General features: G+C 42.7%; 5 protein-coding genes across 7 annotated transcripts; 2 read left to right on the forward strand and 3 right to left on the reverse strand.

Annotated features, from left to right (window-relative positions):
- The first annotated feature begins 475 nt into the window (after positions 1-475).
- Positions 476-4,819, forward strand: hdhd5 (haloacid dehalogenase like hydrolase domain containing 5). Its single transcript, XM_020102168.2, has 8 exons — positions 476-790; positions 1,295-1,510; positions 1,598-1,710; positions 2,491-2,584; positions 2,658-2,691; positions 2,780-2,954; positions 3,078-3,266; positions 3,348-4,819. The coding sequence occupies exons 1-8, from the start codon at positions 707-709 to the stop codon at positions 3,769-3,771; spliced, it is 1,329 nt and encodes a 442-aa protein (XP_019957727.1). The 5' UTR covers positions 476-706; the 3' UTR covers positions 3,772-4,819.
- On the reverse strand, positions 3,969-8,250 carry rab19 (RAB19, member RAS oncogene family). Of its 2 annotated transcripts, none has more exons than XM_020102171.2 (5): positions 8,113-8,250; positions 7,498-7,598; positions 6,823-7,011; positions 6,131-6,314; positions 3,969-5,398 (listed from the first exon to the last, which is right to left on the reverse strand). In XM_020102171.2, exons 2-5 carry the CDS (start codon positions 7,546-7,548, stop codon positions 5,124-5,126), a joined length of 699 nt encoding a protein of 232 aa, XP_019957730.1. In that variant the 5' UTR covers positions 7,549-7,598; positions 8,113-8,250; the 3' UTR covers positions 3,969-5,123. The 2 variants fall into 2 exon arrangements, with proteins under 2 accessions (XP_019957730.1, XP_019957731.1); XM_020102172.2 differs by lacking the exon at positions 8,113-8,250 and adding an exon at positions 7,881-7,999.
- Positions 8,251-8,431: 181 nt separating this feature from the next.
- ccdc34 (coiled-coil domain containing 34) lies at positions 8,432-11,643 on the reverse strand. Of its 2 annotated transcripts, none has more exons than XM_020102170.2 (7): positions 11,331-11,643; positions 10,917-11,210; positions 10,005-10,149; positions 9,759-9,866; positions 9,480-9,638; positions 9,261-9,390; positions 8,432-9,035 (listed from the first exon to the last, which is right to left on the reverse strand). In XM_020102170.2, exons 2-7 carry the CDS (start codon positions 11,195-11,197, stop codon positions 8,833-8,835), a joined length of 1,026 nt encoding a protein of 341 aa, XP_019957729.2. In that variant the 5' UTR covers positions 11,198-11,210; positions 11,331-11,643; the 3' UTR covers positions 8,432-8,832. The 2 variants fall into 2 exon arrangements, with proteins under 2 accessions (XP_019957729.2, XP_019957728.2); XM_020102169.2 differs by having other exon boundaries at positions 10,917-11,213; positions 11,331-11,629.
- Positions 11,644-12,959: 1,316 nt separating this feature from the next.
- slc15a5 (solute carrier family 15 member 5) lies at positions 12,960-17,138 on the forward strand. Its single transcript, XM_020102120.2, has 9 exons — positions 12,960-13,449; positions 14,119-14,341; positions 14,566-14,735; positions 14,830-15,050; positions 15,125-15,311; positions 15,894-16,082; positions 16,241-16,372; positions 16,482-16,590; positions 16,863-17,138. The coding sequence occupies exons 1-9, from the start codon at positions 13,098-13,100 to the stop codon at positions 17,002-17,004; spliced, it is 1,725 nt and encodes a 574-aa protein (XP_019957679.1). The 5' UTR covers positions 12,960-13,097; the 3' UTR covers positions 17,005-17,138.
- Positions 17,139-18,472: 1,334 nt separating this feature from the next.
- Positions 18,473-21,514, reverse strand: LOC109638992 (E3 ubiquitin/ISG15 ligase TRIM25-like). Its single transcript, XM_020102227.2, has 6 exons — positions 20,866-21,514; positions 20,143-20,238; positions 19,827-20,060; positions 19,590-19,746; positions 19,441-19,479; positions 18,473-19,349 (listed from the first exon to the last, which is right to left on the reverse strand). The coding sequence occupies exons 1-6, from the start codon at positions 21,463-21,465 to the stop codon at positions 18,829-18,831; spliced, it is 1,647 nt and encodes a 548-aa protein (XP_019957786.2). The 5' UTR covers positions 21,466-21,514; the 3' UTR covers positions 18,473-18,828.

Below are 21,514 nucleotides of genomic sequence, written 5' to 3' on the forward strand. Positions count from 1 at the left end.
AGTTTGTATATTTAGAGGCATTTACAAAAATGTATTTTGGGTGAAATAAATTAGGGCCATGATACTTATAATAAAATTAATTGCGGTATTTGTATTATAAAAAATATATCACACCTTTTAATAAACAGTTTAAAATCGTGTTTATATCATCAACAATGACACTTAGAATCTGACCAGAAGATGAGTTCTGTCTCAGCAAGTTTAAAAACTAAAATAATAAAAAACTAAATAAAAATGTGCGTGTATATTATAAAGGATAAATATAGAAAATATAAATAAATAATAAAAAGATATATAATCCGGAAGTTTCATCTTTCTTCATTGTGTTTATTGTTATTCTTGTACAGTTGTAATCTCTGTTTTAATAATAATAATATTTTATATATAATAGTAATATATCGTGTTTGATCATGTTTATATGGTGGGACAATTCGTGACGTAATATACCAGGAAGTTTCCCGGCCCCCACTCCTCTGCGCATGCGCCTCCATTGAAGAAAAGCTGTTGTTGTGAATGGAGACAGATCCACTGACACCGTGAAGAAGAAGAAGAAGAAGAAGTAGAAGAAGAAGAAGGAGGACAAGAGTTCATCACTGTCTCTGTCTGAAGGATCATGAGACACATTCACTGACGGTCACCGTTAGCTTTAGCTTTAGCTTGGCTGAGCCTCGTTTCTCGTTGTTTTTACTCACCAGTGCCTGGAGACATGCAGAGACTCTTCTCTGGGAGGACAGTCTGGAAGCTGCTGAAGTTCAGCAGCTCGTCCTCCGCCTCGAGACTCTACAGCCATGTAAGTGGAGGCTTCACTCACACTTTACAGACACGAAGAAGACTCGATCTTTCAGTCCTTTAACTCCAGACTAATGGCTGCTGTGCGTAATAACACAAGAGACAAGACCTGGAGGAGCAGGAGAGGAGCCCCCCCCCCCCCCCCCCAACCTTGTACTCCTGAGGACACTCTTTGGCATTGTTTAGCCCTTTGCTCTTACCTCAACCACCACCCTGAGCCCATTCGTATCATAACCAAGTCTTAAGCTTCAAACAGCCCATTGAAAGTGAATCAGAAAGTGAGGACGAGGACAAAATGTCCCCACTTTCCTAAAATGCCCTCACTCCGTATGTTCTAGGCTTAAAACGGTCTTCACAAAGACACACACTGAGTTGATTACATCACACAGTTACAACAGTTATTACTGTGTCTCATTCCCCCTCTCCACTCATCAGTGATTAATCAGCTCCAGAGCAAATGTAATCACGATGCCATGATCAATACGTTTTTTGGTCTGCCCTCCAGCTCCATCCTCAGGGCCCCGGCTCCTTCGGGCTGCTCTTCGACATCGATGGGGTGCTGGTGCGGGGCAGGACGCCCATCCCTGCCGCCAAGCAGTGCTTCAAGAACCTGGTGGACCGCGACGGGAAATACAAGGTGCCCGTGGTGTTTGTCACCAATGCTGGGAACTGCATGAGGCAGACGAAAGCAGAACATCTGTCGGATCTGCTGGAGGTTGAGGTAAAACACAGATTGATTCATTTGAAAGTGTCCTCAGTTTTATTTGTCTCGTGTTTTTCACTCTTTTTTTTCCTCTGTTCATCTCAGGTGTCTCCAGACCAGGTGATGCTGTCCCACAGTCCTTTGCGAATATTCACCCAGTTCCACAAAATGTGTGTGCTGGTGTCTGGGCAGGGTCCAGTGGAGGAGGTCGCTCACAAGTATCCTGTCTTTGGATGTTGACTTTATGTTCTGTTGATTCAGTGCAGTTATGTCGTACTTTGTTATCAGTGTTTATTCTTTGTGCCCTTTGTCCCCTTTACTGATATCTTTAACTTTACTCATTGTATTATTAATGGAGAATTGACAAGGGTTTGTATCTTCTTCTCATTTGGAAAGCCCTGTCATTTATTAGTTGATTCATAGTGGGCATGTTTTAATCTGATCAAGTTCGAGAGTAAATCAGTGCTTGATCCCTGTTTGATGGGAACAAACCAGCCTGTGTTCATCTAAACTGAGGCACATACATAAACATGCACCAGACACAAGTTTATTCAACCTTAAAAGAGCAGCTTAAACATTATTTTGATGTTTGGAATGTTTCCTCTTTCATTTCCTCTCCTCACCCTAAACATCTGATCATTGCTCTGTGTGACTTTGGTGAGTGAGTACGTTCTCCTGTGAGAAGTGTGGAACTTAAACTGCCAGAATCAGACTCCAGTGAGTTCAAGAGTAAGCTGAAATGTAATTCAGTTCAAATTAAGTTGAGTTAATTGCTCAGACACGATGCACAACAGAATGAATCACTCCCTGTGGCTGCAGAGGGCGCTGTTGCTCAGTAAAAGCGACATTGTATTGCTTTAAAGTAAATTATAGTTAGAAATTATCCAATCCAAATCCAAATTATCCAAGGACCAATGACGGTAATATCAAGGTTATCAACATCCTTGGGTGTAAGACCTCCATGTGTTTGTGTTTGACTTTAACTCCCCAAACTTCAGTCTGGGCTTTCAGGATGTCGTGACCATCGATATGCTCAGAGACGCATATCCTCTTCTAGATGTCGTCGATCACAACCGAAGGCCCAAAGGCAGTGTAAGCTTTACCGCTAAAGCCAGTTATTGTTCAGTCATGGACGAGTATCTCACCAGTTGCTTATGTCTTACAGGTCCCACCCAGCAAAGGCTTACGGCCGATAGACGGTACGTTTCCCCTGACGGTGATCGCAGTAGCTCTCTAGTGTAACGCTGAACATTTATTAAAACCCTCCTCTCCTGTGTGTTTGAACAGCTGTGATTTTATTTGGCGAACCAATCAGATGGGAGACAAACCTTCAGCTTATTGTTGATGTGCTCCTGACAAACGGGAACCCAGACAACACCTTGAGTTCCATACAGTACCCTCACATCCCGGTCCTGGCCTGTAACATGGACCTGCTGTGGATGGCTGAGGCCAAGGATCCTAGGTAATGTGCATGTGCCTTTAAAAAAATACACACAGTATTTACATCAAACCCACAAGACACTATTAGAGGATCTGGAGGACCCAGAGTAATTATAGTAAATGTGTTATTATCCGTGTGTTACAGGTTTGGTCACGGTATGTTTCTGGTGTGCTTGGAAAGCCTGTACAAGAAGATCACTGGCTATGATCTGAAGTACGAGGCTCTGATCGGTAAACCCAGCGTAGTCACGTACAACTACGCCGAGCTGCTGGTCAGACAGCAGGCGGAGCGACTCGGCTGGACCACACCTGTGAAGAGGCTGTATGCTATAGGGTGAGCGATTGTTATCTCCTGACTTTTTATCATGTCAAGAAAATCTTTTTGATGTGTTGTCACACTTGTCTCCGTTATTAGCGACAATCCCATGGCAGATATATATGGGGCCAACCTCTACAACAGCTACCTCCAGGCTTCTCGGTCTTCCAAGGCCCAGAAGCAGGCTAAGAGTGGGGGAGGTGGTCTCGAGCCCCTGGCAGAAACTGCGGACGATGGCCCCGAGATGACATCAGCCGAGCTTGGCGGAGCGTCCAGTGTATACGGGGCGGAGCAAGATCTTCCAGACAAGTGCAGCTCCATCCTGGTGTGCACTGGAGTGTACAGCAGAGACCAGCAGGAGCTGCCTTCGGACACAACGCAGACCGTCACAGAGCAACACATCTTCCATGGCCACCGGGACTTCCGCTTCGACCCCAGCCTCACGCAGCCGTCCTTCGTGGTGCAGGATGTAAAGGAGGCGGTGGAGCTGGTGTTCCAGCAGGAGGGCTGGCCCCTGGAGTAGGACTCTTAACACCTCTTAGCCAATAGTAGCAGAACTCGAGGGTGTGTATTCTGTTTTAATATAAGCTTATCCACAGGGTAGATGTAGCTGTTACTATGGCTAATTCTTAAAGATTTCCAAGTGCCACAGAATCAGCTGCAAAAACAAGTAGTAACACCAAATATATGAAGGAAGGCTACAGACGTTTTAATCCGTCATATGTGTCACAGACGCTGCTGTTTTTTTTTATTAATATATTTTTCACAAACAATTCACAGATCACTGTTTCTAATCGCCCAAACTACTGTGCGTACACTGTATAGTCTGAAGTTTGCCCCTGTCTTGCCTTTGTACACAATAATATCAGCTGTCTTTTACAGTTTAGGGCGCAGAGTTACATTCATTTTATATCCGTTTGTTCAATGAGGAGAGCTGAGAAGTCTTTAACTTCAGACTGATCCAGAAAGATCTGTTGACAGTGTCGCAGATAAAGATGGATTTTGTTATTTTCTCAAGAGTCTGCCAAGCCAGGTCATACACAGCGTCCAGCAGGTCTCTTGTGTAGAGCCGTTCTGCTTCCTGTTTGCACTGCTCTCACATTTCAGCTGGATTTGTTTTTAAACTAGATGAACATGTAACCACTAATGCTAAAGAGATTAAGGCGCTAGTTTTCAGTTTAGTACCTCACCAGATTAGAGATTTTAGCCTTAATCAGGAGTATGGTAATTCTGAAAACAAAATAATGTTTTATTTTATAGAGGATCTGCAATTACCACAGTGTTCACAGCAATGGAAAAAGGTGCTATTTTTCTGTCAAGTAGTTTTAGTTGTGAACATTTAATGAATGATTAATGTGAATTTCTGTACTTTTCGAGGAGAAAATATTTAATTACATCACCAGCACTAGTAAAAATGTCATAGTGCCGTTTGTCACGTTTTTAACTGACAGATATAAAAATGTATGATTTGTATTTGACTTCAATTACAGGTTGAAACCGGTAAACACTGGTCATGTACTGTAAGAGCCATACTGTGTGAAAGGACAATTAAAAAGGCACAAAAAGCTGCACATCAAGTGACAACAGTGTGTTTACAGAGTCCTCTGGCAGAGGTGTGGTTTGTAAAGTCATCACATTCAGCAGCAGTTATCCTCAGGAGAAAATTACGAATACATTTCCCAGTTAAAACCTGCATTTTTTTTACCTATATAAATAATAATAACAAAACCTGCACTCCACTCACACACACAATGCAACAGACGTTGTTTCTTTAAAAAAGAATGTAAATAACCTCCCTCCTCTTTTTGTTTCAAACACACATTTAGTTTTCAGGCTCTCACCACTATTTTTAATCTACACATTCCTTCAGTCCGCTCAGCACCCACACTTTTTATCTGAAGACACAGTACCATGGACGGGGTGAGAGCTGTTACTTAGCATGAACTGGGGTTGGTCTTGAGAGGCCTCGTCTACCATCGTCATGCCGTTGCGTGACAGCAGCTCCCGGGCCATAAGGTTGAACGCCGCCTCCACATTCTGGGCCTCCTTGGCTGAGGTTTCCAGAGCAGCAAGGACACTGTTGTTTTCTGCCAGAGTGCAGGCATCCTCGAACAACACCTGCCGCTGATCGAGGAGGTCTGACTTGTTACCTGCAGCGGTGAGCAGAGCAGGAAATGTTGAAAACAGTAGATAGAGATGCTTGCGGTTACAAGTTGGAGAATGCAGATTCATCAAAACAACAACGTTTTGATGAATCTGCTGATTCAGTTTTCCAGAAAACCCCAAGTTCAGTTTATTATCATATACAAATGAAAGTAATCATTTCTCACATTTGAGAAACCAGCACCAAACGGTGTTCAGCGTTTTTACTTGAAAAATTACAAACTAAGAAGTGAAAGATCCATATTTTTGTTGATAGACATGTAGATTCATTGAAAACACTTCTACTCAACTGTAGCTTCACTGTGAAGTTGAGAGCAACAGCTGATATAACCACATCTACAGGGGTACTACTGCAACAACAACCTGTACACTGCCCCCTGCTGGATCTCAGAGTGCATTAGTGAAAAGTACTGAGTTGGTGAATGAGATGTTCAGCTTTAAACGTGCACAATTAATACAAATGCAAACTTCAAAAAGAGACCCAGCCAAGGCACTGCTAGTTCGGAGATCACTGTGTGTTGTGTAGTGAATGAGCACATAGAGCATGATGGGTCGGTCAGTGAACGCTTACAAGAGCTCACCTGACAGGGCTGAGGAGGAAAGAAAATCTGGGAACCACTTGTGTGTTGTCTCCTTCCATCCTTTCCTCTTTTAACTACAACAACAGCCTATAATTACGTCTTAAAGTTTACTGACTGACCAGTTCTATTTCTTCTTACCTATGAGTATCAGGACCACGCTGGCAGCTCCATACTGCTCCACCTCCCTGATCCAGTGGGGGACAGATTCAAATGTGGTGCGACGGGTAATGTCGTAGGCCACCATCGCCCCATGTGCACTGCGGTAGTAGCTCTGGGTTATGGTGCGGAAACGCTCCTGTCCAGCTGTGTCCCACACCTGCATCTGTAAAAACACACAAATCCAGGGTGACTGAAGTGGCTTCAAAATGTGGGTCTAATAACAACAAAGTAGAGTGATTATATAATATATATATTATATATTATATTATATTATATAATTTTATCAAATGAAATGTGGAGTTATTCAGTTTTTTTCAACAGTGCTCGTGTCAACAGAACTCAACATTAGCATGATAGACAGTTAACAAGTTAACACACCCAGAAAGTTAACACAGAGATGGTGTCATTTAAAAAGAGCAGCCACTCCTCTTTCTGACGTAGGAAAAACACTGATTAACTGAAACAAGCAGACGCACTATTTACTTAAACACTAAAGTGAGTACAGATACATCTCACATGCATGTTCTTGTTAATACATATATATATAAAATGCACATTTTAAAGACACCTTAAATCTGTAAAAAATGATTATGCAGCACCACCATATGTCTGATGCAAACTGGAGTCAGCTTAACAACATACAGTATGTACTGACACACACATCTACCTACCTTGATTTTCTTGCCATCGATGTCCAACGTACGAACAGTAAAGTCGACCCCAATGGTGTTTTGCTGCTTTTCGATGAAAATGCCAGATTTGAATCTCTGGACCACGCACGTCTTCCCCACATCCGAGTCCCCAATGAGGATGATTTTAAAAAGAAAGTCAAAGGAGTCCTCAATCTCCGGTCCTGCAGACTGCATGGTTGAAGGGAGGAATATAAACAAAACTGAGGCTGAAACTCTGGATCTAGGACCTCTATGCCTGTATGCAACAGAACGGGTTTCTTCCAGGTTGTGTCAATAACAAATGAGACTATTTACAGAGACAGCAGTAACATCCTTGTTAGAAAAAGAAGCAGCTGGAGCAGAACAGTCTGTTCTCAGGTGAAAGGTGTCCAGATCAGACATAAAAAAAAGCTGTATCATAAATAATCCAACTATAGTTGAAGTCAGTTCTAATCAGTAAATTACTAATCCTATAACAGAGTAAAATCAGCAGCTAGCAGCTTTGCCTCTTCAACCCATATTTGTTTCCATGTCTATGTTACACTATCCACCACATTCTTCAAGACTTAACAAGTGTAATCTCTATTTCTGCCCTTTAGACTGTCACTCACTCTGCCCTCTCTGCCTCTCGCCCTCTCACTTTCATTCTGCGACTGTTTAAGCCACGCCTCCTACCTGTCTTGGTAAGTGTGACCTCCAGCTGCCGGCCCACCTGCACCATTGCATCTTGGGATATGTTTTTTTATCTTTTCAGGCTGCGAAAAGGGACACAATACCTGGAAGAGGTGGAAATAAGACTTGTGAAATCATTCATTGAAAGCACAGAGTGGCAGATAGATGGACAGAAGATTGAGCTATGCTTGTTTTATGTTAAGCTGAGACATCATACATTTTCAACAAATGATGGCAAACAGAGAGCCAAAATGCTGGAGGCGTACTTGGAACAGAAGCTTAACTCTTTATGCAGACAGTTCTGCTCACACGACTCAATGTGCAAACTCTCCTGAGCAAACATCTTAAACCACTCCCACAGTCTAAGTACTCTGGGTAGAACGCACCTGACGTCTTTGTCTGAAAGTTGTCCTTTGCACCCCACGATGTTTCTTTGTGCATTTAAAAAGTGTCCAACATAATCAGCGTCCTCATTATTAGCCTACTTACTGATAACTGTCAACACATTCCACAGCAGCAGACAGAGACTCAGAGGAACGTCCAACACACAAAAGACAAAATAGAAATACAAGGGAAGCAGTTAAAGACAGTCATTGAGGAATAAGGTGATCATTTTACCTCCGGCTTCAGAGTGAGATGCTTAAACACAGAGCGAGCGTGCTGCTTTTAATCTGAATCTCTCTCTCTTTGCTTCTCTCTCCCTCCACCCCCACACTTGTTTCTGTCGTCATCTCAGCCCACTGAAGAGCAAGGCACAACAGAACAATGTGTGAGTGTGAGGGGCTCTTGACCACGCCGGGTTTATCTATCTTTGGCTGTGACCGAGAGCCAGCGTCTTTGTGTGGTGCAGTTTGTGTCGTATTAAATGCAGTGACATGTGGTTCTACTGACCACCCAGTGACGGAACAAAAGAAGAAGAGGACACGAGCCCAGGAGAGATGTTTATAGTCTATTTATTGCAATAACAAGCTGAGTTAATTTACACAGTGCAAGAAAAAGAAAGAGTGATGTGGGTGTAGCCATCTTAGAATATGGAAGCGGATTAAGGTAACAGAACATCTTTTGGGTTATATCATGTTTAAATCATGTAAACATACTAAAACCTGAATATTCATTATTATAAATACTACAATATTACATTAAATGAATGCAACAAATTGCTCCGGTGTATACATCAAACACAACAATGAAAACTTAAACAGGACAAATATGTCTTGATTACCACAGCCATATTAGAGAACAGAAATCCTGCTGTGACTCACCATGGTGTCACTTCAGGAGCTGTGGTAGAACTTAACAAAGCTGCAGTGTCATAGTCACAGGCATCGCTCTGCTATGTCATCTTCCCGGCAGCATCTGTGCAGCACTCACCGCATTTCTATGTCTATAAGTCGACCTGGTGCTTTGCTGGTTGTTTCTTTGTTTCTGAGATTTCTTCCCAGAGGTCTTATTCACTGACGTCTCTGGAGGGGGGTTGTGAATTGGCTTCCACGGGACAGGATTGAAGAAGCTGGGTGATGGGTAGGATTTGTCATAGGGACCTGGAGGTAATCAAACCGATAACTTATTCCAATTCACAAATATCCACAAGGGCAAAGAACCTGACAAGCTACGATCACATTTAAAAATATATATATATATATTGATGCTACTGATGATAAACTGCATGAAAAACCATACATAGATTTGTATCAGTTGTAGGGTTAAGCTATGTTTAAAATTATTAATCACAGTTAATAATTCCCAGATGACTGAAATGACCTTACTTGTTGGGCAGCAAGGTGATTTGGGAACTGTTCTGCTTTTTTCATTGGCCGTCGTCACCCATTCCTTAAACTTCTCCTCTGCCCTCTTGTGGCGTTCTTTTTCCTGCTCCTCCTTCAGGGCAGCTTCCTCCTGTGAAAAAACAAAAACATCCAATCATCTCCCACGTCATCAGATTTTCTTTTATAAATAGTAAAATGACTACAAGTGTTCAGCATTACTTTCTCCTTCTTTTCTTTTTCTACTTTTTCTCGGTTCTTCTTCTGCAGCCAGTCTTTGTACTTTTGCTGAGCTTTCTGTTCAACCTCCCTCTGTTTTTCCAACCGCCTCTGCATCTCCTCCTCCTCTTTCCACTGTTTCACAAGCTGCTCATGTTTCTCCTGGAATTGTAAGAAGAGAACAGATTAAAGAAACGGCAAACATAGATAACTGTAGCATGACTGTTGAGCAGCTTTAAGAGAAACTGCAATTCTGTTGAGTTTAAAGAAGCAGCTCTGTACCTGTTCTCTTTTCATAGTTAGCCATTCTTGGATCTTCTCTTCCATGACAATCTTTTTCTGTTGACGCTTCCTTTCTTCTTCTTGTTTTTTTTCTTTGAGTAAGCCCTCCTAATTAATAGTGTACAAAAATTTCTACTCAAACATTCAGATAGCGTGAAGGAATAAAGTTGGTAAACACTAAAACAAAAAGAAGAAATTGCTGCTGTTCCATTACAGTGACAGAAATGATGTGAAACAGGGGCTTACCTCCTCTGCTTTCTTTTCCAGTTTGAGTCTATCCTCTTTGGCTTTGTTCACCAGCCACATCTCCCATGCACTCAGAGTAGGTGAGGCTGCTGGCTGCACGGCCGAACTGAACATCTGCTCAAAGGGTCTTTTTGGAAGCTCACACCTATAATCAAACCAAACAAAGATAAGTATGGTGGCCCCTGAAGAACAAAAAACAATGACAAAAAATAAAAAAAATTGCAAACACAATGGCATTAAATTCAAATAGTGAGGGTAGGTACCTAAATATTGACATGGCTTGTCACTGAATGGATCAACACACTCATAGACACATAAGGAAATGCTTTGAGTGTTTTGCGATTTGTTTGTGTGATTTGCACAATGTGTAGAATTTAGTGACATCTAGTGGTGAAGTTGCGTGTTGCAGCTGAATACCCTTCACCTCACCCTCTCCTTCCAAACATGAAAAAGAACCTGTGGCAGCTTCAGTTGTCATAAAAACTCAAAAGGTTTTAGTTTGTCCAGTCTGGACTAATGTAAAAAACATGGCGGCCTCCGTAGAGAGGGTCCCCTTGATGTAAATATAAAGTATTTAAATATAAAGTATTTAAATATAAAGGGCCTTTTCTGGGGTAAAGAAAACTACAATTCATACAATTTAGATGAAACGAACTAGTGAAAACATCATGAGGATTATTCTACATTAAATTTCTGCCAATAGTTCTCTTTCAACTAAATCTTTAAGGGCGGAAGGATGAAAGTTAGATAAGTTCAACAAATATAAACCAAAGGAAATATAAAAAATATCAATATTATACAATAGACTATATAATACATATTCTATTATACACAGAAATGTTACCAGCCTTGATCCTGGTGGTGTTAGTTTCGGTTCGCAGAGTATGAACAGCTTTAGAAACGGAGCTGTACCTGACTGGAGAGACGCTGAGTCCGGACCTGAGGCTCTGCCGGGGTGAGGGCTCCTCAGCCGGATTGAGCTCCAGGTCTTCTTCCTCCTCACTCTCAAAGCTGTCGTGGTAGATGGGGGAGAGCAGGGAGAACGTGTCCTCGTCGTCGGACAGGACTCCGTCTTCCAGGCCCCCGGGTGCGTGGACATCCTCCCCCCGGCCGCTGCTCTTCAGAGGGGTCGAGCTGAAGCCCATCGAAGCAGAGGAGGGACACTTCGGCATCTTCCCTCCAGCTCCAGACATCACGAGCCGATCACTGCTGAGAAGCACATGTCGAAACACAACGTTCGTTTCCGCGAAGCTGTGCGTGACTATTGTCCATCGAACAAAAACAAGCAGCTCTCAGCGTGTGACAACATTCAAACACACAACTCACCCGCTGACGTTACACGCGCGTGTTTACGGCTTGTTTCCGCGGTTAGCAAAGAGGAGCTAACATTAGCATTAGTGAGATAACCTAGCTAACGCATCGTCCGTCGTTAATTCGTGCTAAGTGCTGCTAACTCCGCAGTGCACGTGGCTGAGCGTGAAACAACACAGACGGATAAGAAGAAGTTCGCCTTTGTGTGTGTGTGTGTGTGTGTGTGTGAAGAACAGCGTCTCTGTAGTTCTCGTCTCTTTCTTCTTTCTTTCCTCCGAGTGCTTTGTAAACAACTTCGCTTCCCATGATACACCACGCCCCCACGCTCAACTGGACTCCGACTCCGTAACCATGGAGACCTCTTCTCAAATGCCACACTCCATGTTTTCAGTCATGAGACATTTAACTGTGTGTAAATCTATACAAGCTACACGCAGATATATGCATGAACATGTCTGTAGGCTGAGTACAAATATGGTAATGTCATATTGTTTTCTTGTTTAGCTCACAAAAATACTTTTACTGGCTGATATAATGTACAGTTTTATATTTATTTAGTTATTTTAATTCTTTGCACTATCTGTCCATCTATCTATCTATCTATCTATCCATCTATATAGTTTTCCGCTTCCTGCACTTAATATAAAGTTTTTAAAAATACTTTTACATTGTCAGCTTATTCTATGTATCTATTTATTTTATGTTTTAATTTTTCTATATCTCTAAATGACGTGAAAACCTGCCTGGAGATGCAACCATCATTTTGGTGGTAGAGACAAAGTAACGCTCCCTTGAATCTCTTTATTTTCTTTATAAAAAATGTGACTTTCTATTCAAATATGCACATTTTAAACATCGGAAAAGAATATTGAGGCCTCCAAAAAACTATCACGCAAATCATGAGCAGAAAACCGTCGATCCCTCCATTCAAAGCGGCTTGTAAAATGCTGAATCAGCTGTAGGTAACGTCACTTCATGGCGGACGTGGCCTGGACTGTGCTTTGGGAATTCAATGAATCGCCTCCTGTATCAACAGGCAGTTGTTTTCTGTCTATCTTTGTCCAGTTGCATTTAACCTGCTGATGACTCTCACTTAACATCATCAGTCTAATTATCAGCAAGCGAGCCAAAATGAGCTTGTACACTGATAGACTGCTTTCACAAAGATATGTGACATTTTGTAAGCGTATGTAATAACCTGCAGCGCTAAAATTATTTTCTTATTTTGTGTTTTATGTTATTTAACGCTTAAGTCTACAGCTTAGGCAAGATCACGCTTTCTTGAGCTGTCATTTTATTCTTTGACTATATTCATTGCAAACAGATACTGTGAGTTTAGCAGAATTTTTATTTAATTTATTATTACATTCTTCAACAAAAAATTAAAATCCAGAGCCAACAGTGTCCAACTAATTCATAGCGATTGAGAGAATAAAAACAACAAACATCATTTTTGTGTGTCACTGGTAATTATAGAAATATTTCTGGGAAGCTCTTTAAATAGAATCCATCCTTTACTCCTGAAGGGTGGGATCTCCAATTTTGTCATATCCTCATAAGACGTCCACAGTTCTGAGAAAGATCATGACACAGGAGGAAAATCATTTACCAGCACGTGCAGAAAGCAAGTAGGCGTGTCTCATCCTACATGTCCCGGGTCCAGCTCCACATTCGCACCAGAGTGACGGATTCCAGATCAATCCACAGCTGGTCCCATCCTCGAAGGGGCAAGAGTTCCCAATCGACCGAGCAGCCCGGCAGCCAGCTCACAGGGCAGGTGTCATGGTGGCAGGAGACCTTCAGAGACTGCCAGAGGGCAGGAGCCAACTGCGACGAGTCTCCCGGACGCCTCCTCCAGACCAGGGGCGGCCGAAAAAGTCCCGCAAGAAGCTCCAAGTCATCATCTGCGTGCTGCTTGTGGAGCTGTGTGAAAGATTTGCTTTCTTTGGGATTGTGTGCAACATGATTCTCTTCTGCACTGTGAAGCTTGGCTATGACAACTACTCAGCTGCGACAGTCAACCTGTGCTTCATAGGAGCCAGCACCCTGACCCCTGTTCTGGTGGGGTGGTTTGCAGAAACCTTCTTAGGAAGGACCAAAGTGCTCTACGTATGTGCTGTCCTTCATTTCTTCGGTGAGACACAATGGATTTCAATTTGATACATGTTGTCTGACATGAGAAATTGGAAACTGTTTCACTGTAGCTTCTTTTTAAAGAAATATTTATTATCTTGGATAGTGTATTTCTGTGATAATGTGAGTTTGGCTTGACGATACAAAGATCTGCTGTGATGAGTCTTTTCTCACTTTTCCTTGATGATGCAATATCTAGATATTTTTCAAAGCCTGGAAAAATGTAGTTTCAATAGTTCCTCTTATACCTCTGTTCATCCATCCATCATTAATTATGCATTATCAAAACTTCTTATCCTTTAACGTCGATATTTTTTTTGAGTCTTTAATTAACCTGACCTAAATCTGCATGTCTTTGGACAGTGTGAGGGATTCAAACCTATCTTTCTTTGAAATGACATTGCTAACCACTGTACCACCACCTTTGTACATTCTTATTGTACTGTATTGTTGATGCACAGAAATCTATCAGATGGGTAAAATCTGCCAAATCTCTTGAATATTCTTATCTGAATAAGCAACATGAACAATGTATAAGCACTATCATGTGACATGTCATGATTTTTTTGTGTTATTTTGTAAAGGTGCTTAGTCATGGCTCTGCTCCTGTGAAATCCTGTTTGAAATCGAGCTGACGAGGCGGCCTTCACATGTCGTTGTAAAATTCTAGGTACAGCCATGCTGCCCGTGGTGGCATTTCCCTTTGAGGATTTCTACATTGACACTCATCACATGACGCACCAGCTGGAACCCCGGGAGCAGCAGATCTTATTCTACATCGGCCTCCTGGCTGCCGCTCTGGGCATCGGTGGCATCCGGGCCATCCTCTGCCCCATGGGTGCCTACAGCCTGCAGGGCTACAACCAGCACCAGCTCCTGTCCTTCTTCAACTGGTGGGTGTTGCTATCTGAGTGTATAGTGAATAATGCAAACAGTTGTTAAAACACTTTGAACAGATTTATACTTCCTTGTGAATCCAATGAAACAATGCCAACATTCTTGAGGGATACAACAAATGAAATATATCACAAAGCTAATTTTCGCTATGTAACCATTTAAAACTTCATGTTTAAAGAAATGAAGCACTTTCATTTAGAACTGATTTCCTTGTGTTTAGGTTCTACTGGTTGGTGAACCTGAATTCCACTGTTGTGTTTCTGGGTATTGCGTACATCCAGCAGTCTGTGGCCAAAAATCTGGGCTTCCTTATCCCCTTCACCTCAGTGCTGCTGGCTCTCATCGCCATACACATGATGCGCAACAAACTCACATACAAACCCAAGAAAGGTAACGTACATAGAAAAAAGACAACCATTACCTCACAGTACATACACTTATGATGTGTACAACCTCTCACCTTTCCTCCATGTTTCCATCCCAGGTGGATCCTTGCTGACCACACTGGGCGTCTTCCTGAACTCTCTCAAGATGTGCTGCCTCCACTATCGGCACCTGAGTGGAGATGTGGTCTCTTGGTTGGACCGGGCCAAGGAGAACAATGGTGGTCGCTACAGTGAGACACATGTGGAGAATGTTAAAGTCCTGGCAAAGCTCTTCCCTCTTTATGGCCTCCAGCTGCTCTACAGAGCCTGCATCACACAGGCAGGTCAACGCAATGATTCCTTTTTTAATCATCGGGATCGTTTCTATAATGTTAAAGAATATGCTTCTTGCAGATTCCCTCAGGTTACTACATACAGACGATGAACTCCAACCTTCACCTGAACGACCTACTGTTGCCTATTGGAGCCATGAATGTGATCAGCATCCTGCCTCTGCTGCTCTTAGCCCCGCTGATCGAGTTCGTCTCCACTTGTTATCTCTCCTTGGAAAAAGTTCCTATGGCCCCTGCAAAAGTCATCAGTGAGTAGCTCTGCATATTGACTCCTCCACTGTTTTGTTTTCACTGTCTTTTTTCTTTCATTCAGTCAGTTTTTTGTGCCTTCGTGCCAGAGGTCGGAGGCATTACGTGTTTGGGTTGTCTATCAAATCCGTCCGATTCTTGTGAACATGATCATTCAAGAACAGCTTGAGGGAATTTAATCAGATTCAGTAAAAACGTTTAGTTGGACTCATAGATTAACTGATTTGATTGTGGTTAAAGGTCCATGGTCCATTTGGACCTATATCATGTGAGTTGATTGATATCTGTGTGTATTAGGGTTCAACTATACCCCCTGCTGGGGAGAGCCTTCGAGGTTGTGTGGTGTTACACTTGTTGTGTTGTTTTTCTCTTTTGCTTCCCCTTCAGACATCTATGGTCATCTCTAGATTTTCCTTCTGTCATTACTTCACACTTTTTATGTCTTCACCTAATCATCTCGCTCTTCTACCTCTGTCTCATCCTCCATCTTTTTTCCTGTAATCACAAACCCCACCCCACTCCCCCTCCATTCCACAGCCCCCTCTCTTATCATCCCACCCTGTCCATCCTCCCCCTTCCAGCTCTGGGCCATGCATGTGCCGCTCTGTCAGTCCTGGTGGCAGGTTTGACTGAGCTGCAGAGGAAGGCTCATCCTCTGGTGGAGCAGACGCTGTCCGGGAAGGTCCTGCAGGTGTCGTCCATGCCGTGCTTCCAGCTGGCTCCCCAGTACATCCTGCTTGGTCTGGCAGAGGCTCTGGTCACCCCTGCATGTGAGTGAAAGACTAGATTTCATGTGGGATTGGAAGCCTTATGGTCCCTATGTGAACTTATCATATTTATACGATTAAAACATGATAGGGGGGTGCAGGGGCGGTGCTGCCACAAATCTGAAGTGAAGATGGTTCTGCTGTCGCTTCCGACCTTGCAGGTTCCCTCATATCTTTCCAACTGACCCCGAGCCACATCAGAGGCATCTCCTTGCACTTCCTCACTCTGTCCTACGGAGGGGGCTGTTTTCTTGGAGCGTTTATTGTCCAGCTGGCATACTTTCTCTCTGGAGGTAAAAGTGTAATGAATGTTCCCTTCCAATAACAAATGACAGGGGCACCGTGATTTGATTAGGAAGCTGTCACTGATGCTGATATGGTAACGATTATATTTGACTACAGGTAACTTCTACCCAAACATACTGCATGATGGGAATCTGGAGAGGTACTTCTTCCTTCTGGCCTTGCTGATGGCTATTAATACCCTAGTCTTTTGGAGAGTATCCTACAGGTACAGTATAATTTCCAACAACCTTGTCTATATGGTGGAATGAAAATTACAGGTATTATATTAATTGTGCACAATAAATACTGTCATGCATGGATTTCTTTGAGTTACTCTGCTTCAGGTCCAATACAATCTATTTTAGGTGCTCTTCAACATCTTCAACAGCTAGTACATAGTTGAATATAAGACTATGGTATAATAATTTATCAAAAATATTTTTCTGTATCCTCTGTGTTGCTTTAAAAAGTTGTGCATCTTCCTGTTATCCTGCCCAGGTACATAGACCTGAGTGTGCAGGGAAAAGCACTGACCATCAGCCCTCTGTCCGAGAAGCTGCTGCGTTACAAGGCCTGCCTGAGTTTCTACGACACCATGGATCGCTCCTACACAAACAACTCTATTGACTCTATATTATGACCGTCTTCATGACGATCTCAACTCTTAGCAGCGCTGGCGCTGCAAGTCAAAATGTATCACATTGGATATTGTAGCTTGAACTGTAAATTAAATACATGGAATGTAAACATTTGTGTTGCATTTGTCCAGGATCAACATCATCATCATCAGCTGCTTCATTCATTCGACTGGTTTTCCTCATGTTCTCCAGGAAAGCCAGAAGTGTGTGCTTCTTCAGAACAGACCGCTGGTCGAAGGTCTCCCTGCACCTGCAGCTGTACCTTCTGTTGTTATACGTATCCCAGGGAGTGTGAATGGATGTTTTACAGAAGCTACGTCCACATATTGCGATCTCGGGATCCTGCAGTCGAACTCACAGGGAGAACTCACTGGAAGACTGAGATCAGTCGGAGGGAACTCAAACTGTATGGGACTGAGTGAGCTGTGTGAGTGTGGAGGACAGATACACACACCCTTTATTGCAGTCACTTGTGTACTTTTCAAAGCCAGTTTCAGGTTCTGAAATATTTCAGTCCTGTTGCTGTAAGAGAAATACTCGACTTCAGTAAAACACTGGAAGTTAAGAAAGACTCAGAACCCGTGGAGAAGAGTTACAGCCAGGCGGGACTTTTTTATTTGCATGACATCAGCATACAAACAACCCCGAAACAACGAGTAAACCCCGAACACTCGCTTTCCCAGACCTTATATCCTCGATGACCGCCCATGACTGAATGTGTATGTTGGCGTGCTTGTGCCTGTGCGTGTTATGGTGTTTGGGGATCCAGAGGTCTCCTGCTTCCCTGCTTATTCCCAGCAACTGTGGTCGGTGTGCCAGTACATTAGGAACAGTGGAAAATAGGTACAATGGAATACATTCCATTGTACCAATTTTGGCGAAAACAACCAGTTCCATATGCGTCATTTGCCGATATCGCTGGGTCATTGCGACCCAGGCGGTTCGGCTCCATGCAAACACCAATCTCTCATTCGAATCTCCATTTCCCAACTTGGTCCTTGGCCAACTCTCTAAGCCTTGTGTAACTGACCCTATCTGGATCTCCAGTACAGACTAATAATACATTATCTGCCTCTACATTGCATAAAAGTTAATTGTTGACATTTGGATGAAAATAATCTGCAAATTCTTCAGTTTCCAAGTGCATCTCATGATCTTCTTCATCAAAAGAACCTTTCTGAAATCCTGGGACAGAGGTATGAAACTTCAGCCTCACGATACCAAGTGGTGATGTTTGGGAATCGAATGTGATTTATGGGTTCACTCAAAAAGTTTATTAGTGGAGCTTGGGTTGAGATTATTTTGTCACATAATGGATCACTTGATTTTTTAAAATTACTTAAATCTGCTTTAATACACATTTGTTCAATTATTTAAAAATATGATTGTTATTTTAAATGTGCAATGCCTCTACTTTATGAGGTCATGTTTGTACCATGATATTTAAGAATAAAATAATAAACAACTCTGAACTTTTCCACATTTTATTTTCATTATTCAACATGTTCCTATGTAACGTTTGACCACTAGTTTTATTTGGGTTTATCTTTGCAATTAAAGTGTAATACTTGATGAGAAATGTGTATCATTAACAGAGGAACTTGAAAATAAACATGTCTATGTTTCTATAATCTTTTCCTTACACTTAAAAGAAAGTTCAGGAGTAATGCTGAACTGTAGTTAAAACCACATATTCAGTAAGGAAACTTAAAAAATGGAGAATGGAAATGAAAACGAGAAATATTCAACAGTCAATACTTACACACCAAAAAACTGCACAAAGCAAAACGAAAATACTCTCAAAGATAGTTCACTGAAGCAACCCTTTACTTTAGTGCGCGTATTTTAACAGACGACCCTCTGGAGACCATGAACCCAGGGTACAGAGGCTTGGAGAATGTGGTCTGAACTCTGTGAAGGAGCATCATTTGACCAGAATCGGAGACGCTGTAGAAGGACAGGCTCCCGGCCTGGTGGTTTAGATACACTCCTACAGTAACGGAGTAGTGCACAGATATCCTAGTTTTGACTTCATTGTGCCAAAAGGTGCAACTAGAAGCTGAGAGGGAAACACACCAGGACTGGTCTGTGTATCCAAAGCAACTTTCTTGCAGCTCTGACCCTTTGTAGCACATAGCGACCTCAACCCTGGGCCCCTTCCAATCAACCTCCCAGTAGCACACGCCAGATAAACCGTCAGTGCACAACACTTGATCATATCTGGTGAATCTGTCTGGATGCTGTGGGCGATGCTGATCCCTTTTATTCCAGGTTACCTTGCTGTTTCCTTCAGAAAGCACTAGGCTTTCAAATGCTGTGTTGGGATCCAAACTGAGGCTGCAGGAATCTGAAATGCAGAATGTTAGAAATGATTATTCAGTGTGAAGTGACAGGATTAATCCAAATGTGCGTTTGTCAAGATACAGTGAACAACTCACACAGGAGGAACTCCCCTCTTGTTTTAGGATCAGCTTGAACTAAAACACACAAACATAATCTCTGCATCCTTAGAAAACAGAATATTTAAACAATCTCATATGCTATCAATAAATAAACTTAAATAATGTTAATGGAGATATTTTCTTACTTGTCTCAGGTATCTCTGCAATGGCCTGTGTAATGTTTTCCATTTGATCTCTCAAATTACAGATGGCTTTTGTCATACTGTCAAAAGATGTGTGCAGGTGGATGTTGAAATCTGGAGACTCATCAGGTTCTGGACAGTCGAAAATGGTCTGGAAGCTCTACAGGAAACAGAAACACATAATAAGCTACAGTCCTAAACACAGAGTAATTGGATCCTACCTGCTGTGTGTCGCTGTACCTGCAGGAAATGAATATGATTCTCAGTGAGCGACAGCTGCTTCAGTGCGTCCTCTCCCTTCCTCAGCTCACAGATCTCCCTCTCCAGCCGATCCACCATCGCCCCGGCTCGGCTCATCGCAGCCTTCTCCTCAGCTCTGATCCCCTGCTCCACAGCGCACCGCCTCATATCCGCCACCCGGACAATTTCAGTGTAGACCTTCTGGGCCTCTTTCACCGCTGCATCTCCAGAGCACTGATATAGTGGAAAGACATCGGGCATAATGTCAGTTCCTGTAAAGGAAATGGTTGCAGGATAAAAGAACATGAACAGCCACCTTTAGAGAATCCATCTTCTGTCTCAGTTGCCGCAGCTGCTTCTCTTTATCTTGAATTCTGCGCTGGTTCTTTTGTTTTTTCTTTCCAAACTGTTTCTGAAAATAAAAACATATTGTTTACACCTTTGTTCATTGTTGATCGGTAACATAGTTTTACATTTAATTAGAATAGAATAGAATAACCCCCCGCCAAGAATGTTATGGGCCGAAAAAGAAGATATCAAATTCTACAAAACATAACACTATTAAACATTGTGAGATATGTTGTTTTTTTTGCATTTTTACAATTTTTTCAGAGAATTATTCATGGATCTTAATGAAAAGGGGACTGAGTCTGTGCATTTTGGTTCAGCGGAGCCCCTGAAGGCCCAAAAGATGATATTTTTGTATCTTGTAGGCACAAGATACAAAGTTATTATGGTGTGAGAACATGTGTGCACACAAGATAAATCAGTTGTGCACACAAGGTTTGAAGACAACACTAATAAATTGCTTTTATAGCTAAAATAATGCTTTATTAGTCCCACAATGGAGAAATGTGCAGTATTAAAGCAGCAAGAGTGAAATAGGAATCAGTAACATGCAATACGTGGAAGAAATATCGAAAAATATAGAAATATAGAAAAATATGAATGTATAATTAAACTAATAAATACAGGAAAATGAGTGCAGTGTGAGGATATGCATGTGTAAAGTGTAAAACTGATATTCTCTCTGTCTGACCTGTCTGTCTTCCCTCTCTGCTGCAGCAGAGACGGTGTCATGACCTTTGTGCTCGTCCATCACACACAGCAGACAGACGCAGTGGCCGTCGCTGCGGCAGTAGACCTCCAGCAGCTTGTCGTGCTTGGGGCAGATCTGGTCTTGTATGGAGGCGGACACCTCCACCAGCGTGTGCCTCTTGAAAGCTGCAGACAGATAGTGAGGCTGCACGTGAGTGGAGCAGTACGAGGCCAGACACACCAGGCAGGACTTCACGGCCTTCAGCCTCCTCACGGTGCAGAAATCACACTCCACGTCCCCGGAGACAACTTCCTCCTCCACAGCAGCAGCTGCAGCAGCAGCTTTGGCTTCTTCTCTTTCTCCCCCACACATTTTGCCCATCACATCCGCCAGCAGAATGCTCTTGCTCAGGACGGGTCTTGGGGTGAAGGGGTGGACACACTGGGGACATGTGTAAAGTCCATTCTGGTCGCGCTGGTCCCAGAAGGCGTTCACACACTCCTGACAGTAGCTGTGTCCGCAGTGAAGGGTCACAGGGTTCTTCAGTCCATCCAAACATATCGAGCACAGGAAAATGTCCGAGCTGCAGCTTCCTGCCATCTTCTGCTGCTCCGGCTAACTTTCGTTTCTGTGAAAGTGAAAGTGAAGG

The sequence above is a fragment of the Paralichthys olivaceus genome, chromosome 7 (genome assembly GCF_024713975.1).
Source record: "Paralichthys olivaceus isolate ysfri-2021 chromosome 7, ASM2471397v2, whole genome shotgun sequence".
Lineage (NCBI taxonomy): Eukaryota > Metazoa > Chordata > Actinopteri > Pleuronectiformes > Paralichthyidae > Paralichthys > Paralichthys olivaceus.

Coding starts and splice junctions, on each gene's coding strand:
- hdhd5 (XM_020102168.2), top strand. CDS start 707: ATGCAGAGACTCTTCTCTGGGAGGACAGTCTGGAAGCTGCTGAAGTTC. Junction 2,692..2,779: donor AGGCTTACGGCCGATAGACG/GTACGTTTCCCC, acceptor GTGTTTGAACAG/CTGTGATTTTATTTGGCGAA. Junction 3,267..3,347: donor AAGAGGCTGTATGCTATAGG/GTGAGCGATTGT, acceptor CTCCGTTATTAG/CGACAATCCCATGGCAGATA.
- rab19 (XM_020102171.2), bottom strand. CDS start 7,548: ATGCAATGGTGCAGGTGGGCCGGCAGCTGGAGGTCACACTTACCAAGA. Junction 7,012..7,497: donor GGTCACACTTACCAAGACAG/GTAGGAGGCGTG, acceptor TCAACCATGCAG/TCTGCAGGACCGGAGATTGA. Junction 6,315..6,822: donor TCGATGGCAAGAAAATCAAG/GTAGGTAGATGT, acceptor GTGTTTTTACAG/ATGCAGGTGTGGGACACAGC.
- ccdc34 (XM_020102170.2), bottom strand. CDS start 11,197: ATGTCTGGAGCTGGAGGGAAGATGCCGAAGTGTCCCTCCTCTGCTTCG. Junction 10,150..10,916: donor CTCAGCGTCTCTCCAGTCAG/GTACAGCTCCGT, acceptor GTTTGATTATAG/GTGTGAGCTTCCAAAAAGAC. Junction 9,867..10,004: donor TGGAAAAGAAAGCAGAGGAG/GTAAGCCCCTGT, acceptor ACTATTAATTAG/GAGGGCTTACTCAAAGAAAA.
- slc15a5 (XM_020102120.2), top strand. CDS start 13,098: ATGGTGGCAGGAGACCTTCAGAGACTGCCAGAGGGCAGGAGCCAACTG. Junction 14,342..14,565: donor CTCCTGTCCTTCTTCAACTG/GTGGGTGTTGCT, acceptor CCTTGTGTTTAG/GTTCTACTGGTTGGTGAACC. Junction 16,083..16,240: donor GGCTCTGGTCACCCCTGCAT/GTGAGTGAAAGA, acceptor CCGACCTTGCAG/GTTCCCTCATATCTTTCCAA.
- LOC109638992 (XM_020102227.2), bottom strand. CDS start 21,465: ATGGCAGGAAGCTGCAGCTCGGACATTTTCCTGTGCTCGATATGTTTG. Junction 20,061..20,142: donor AGAAGATGGATTCTCTAAAG/GTGGCTGTTCAT, acceptor CCACTATATCAG/TGCTCTGGAGATGCAGCGGT. Junction 19,480..19,589: donor TGCAGAGATACCTGAGACAA/GTAAGAAAATAT, acceptor TGTGTGTTTTAG/TTCAAGCTGATCCTAAAACA.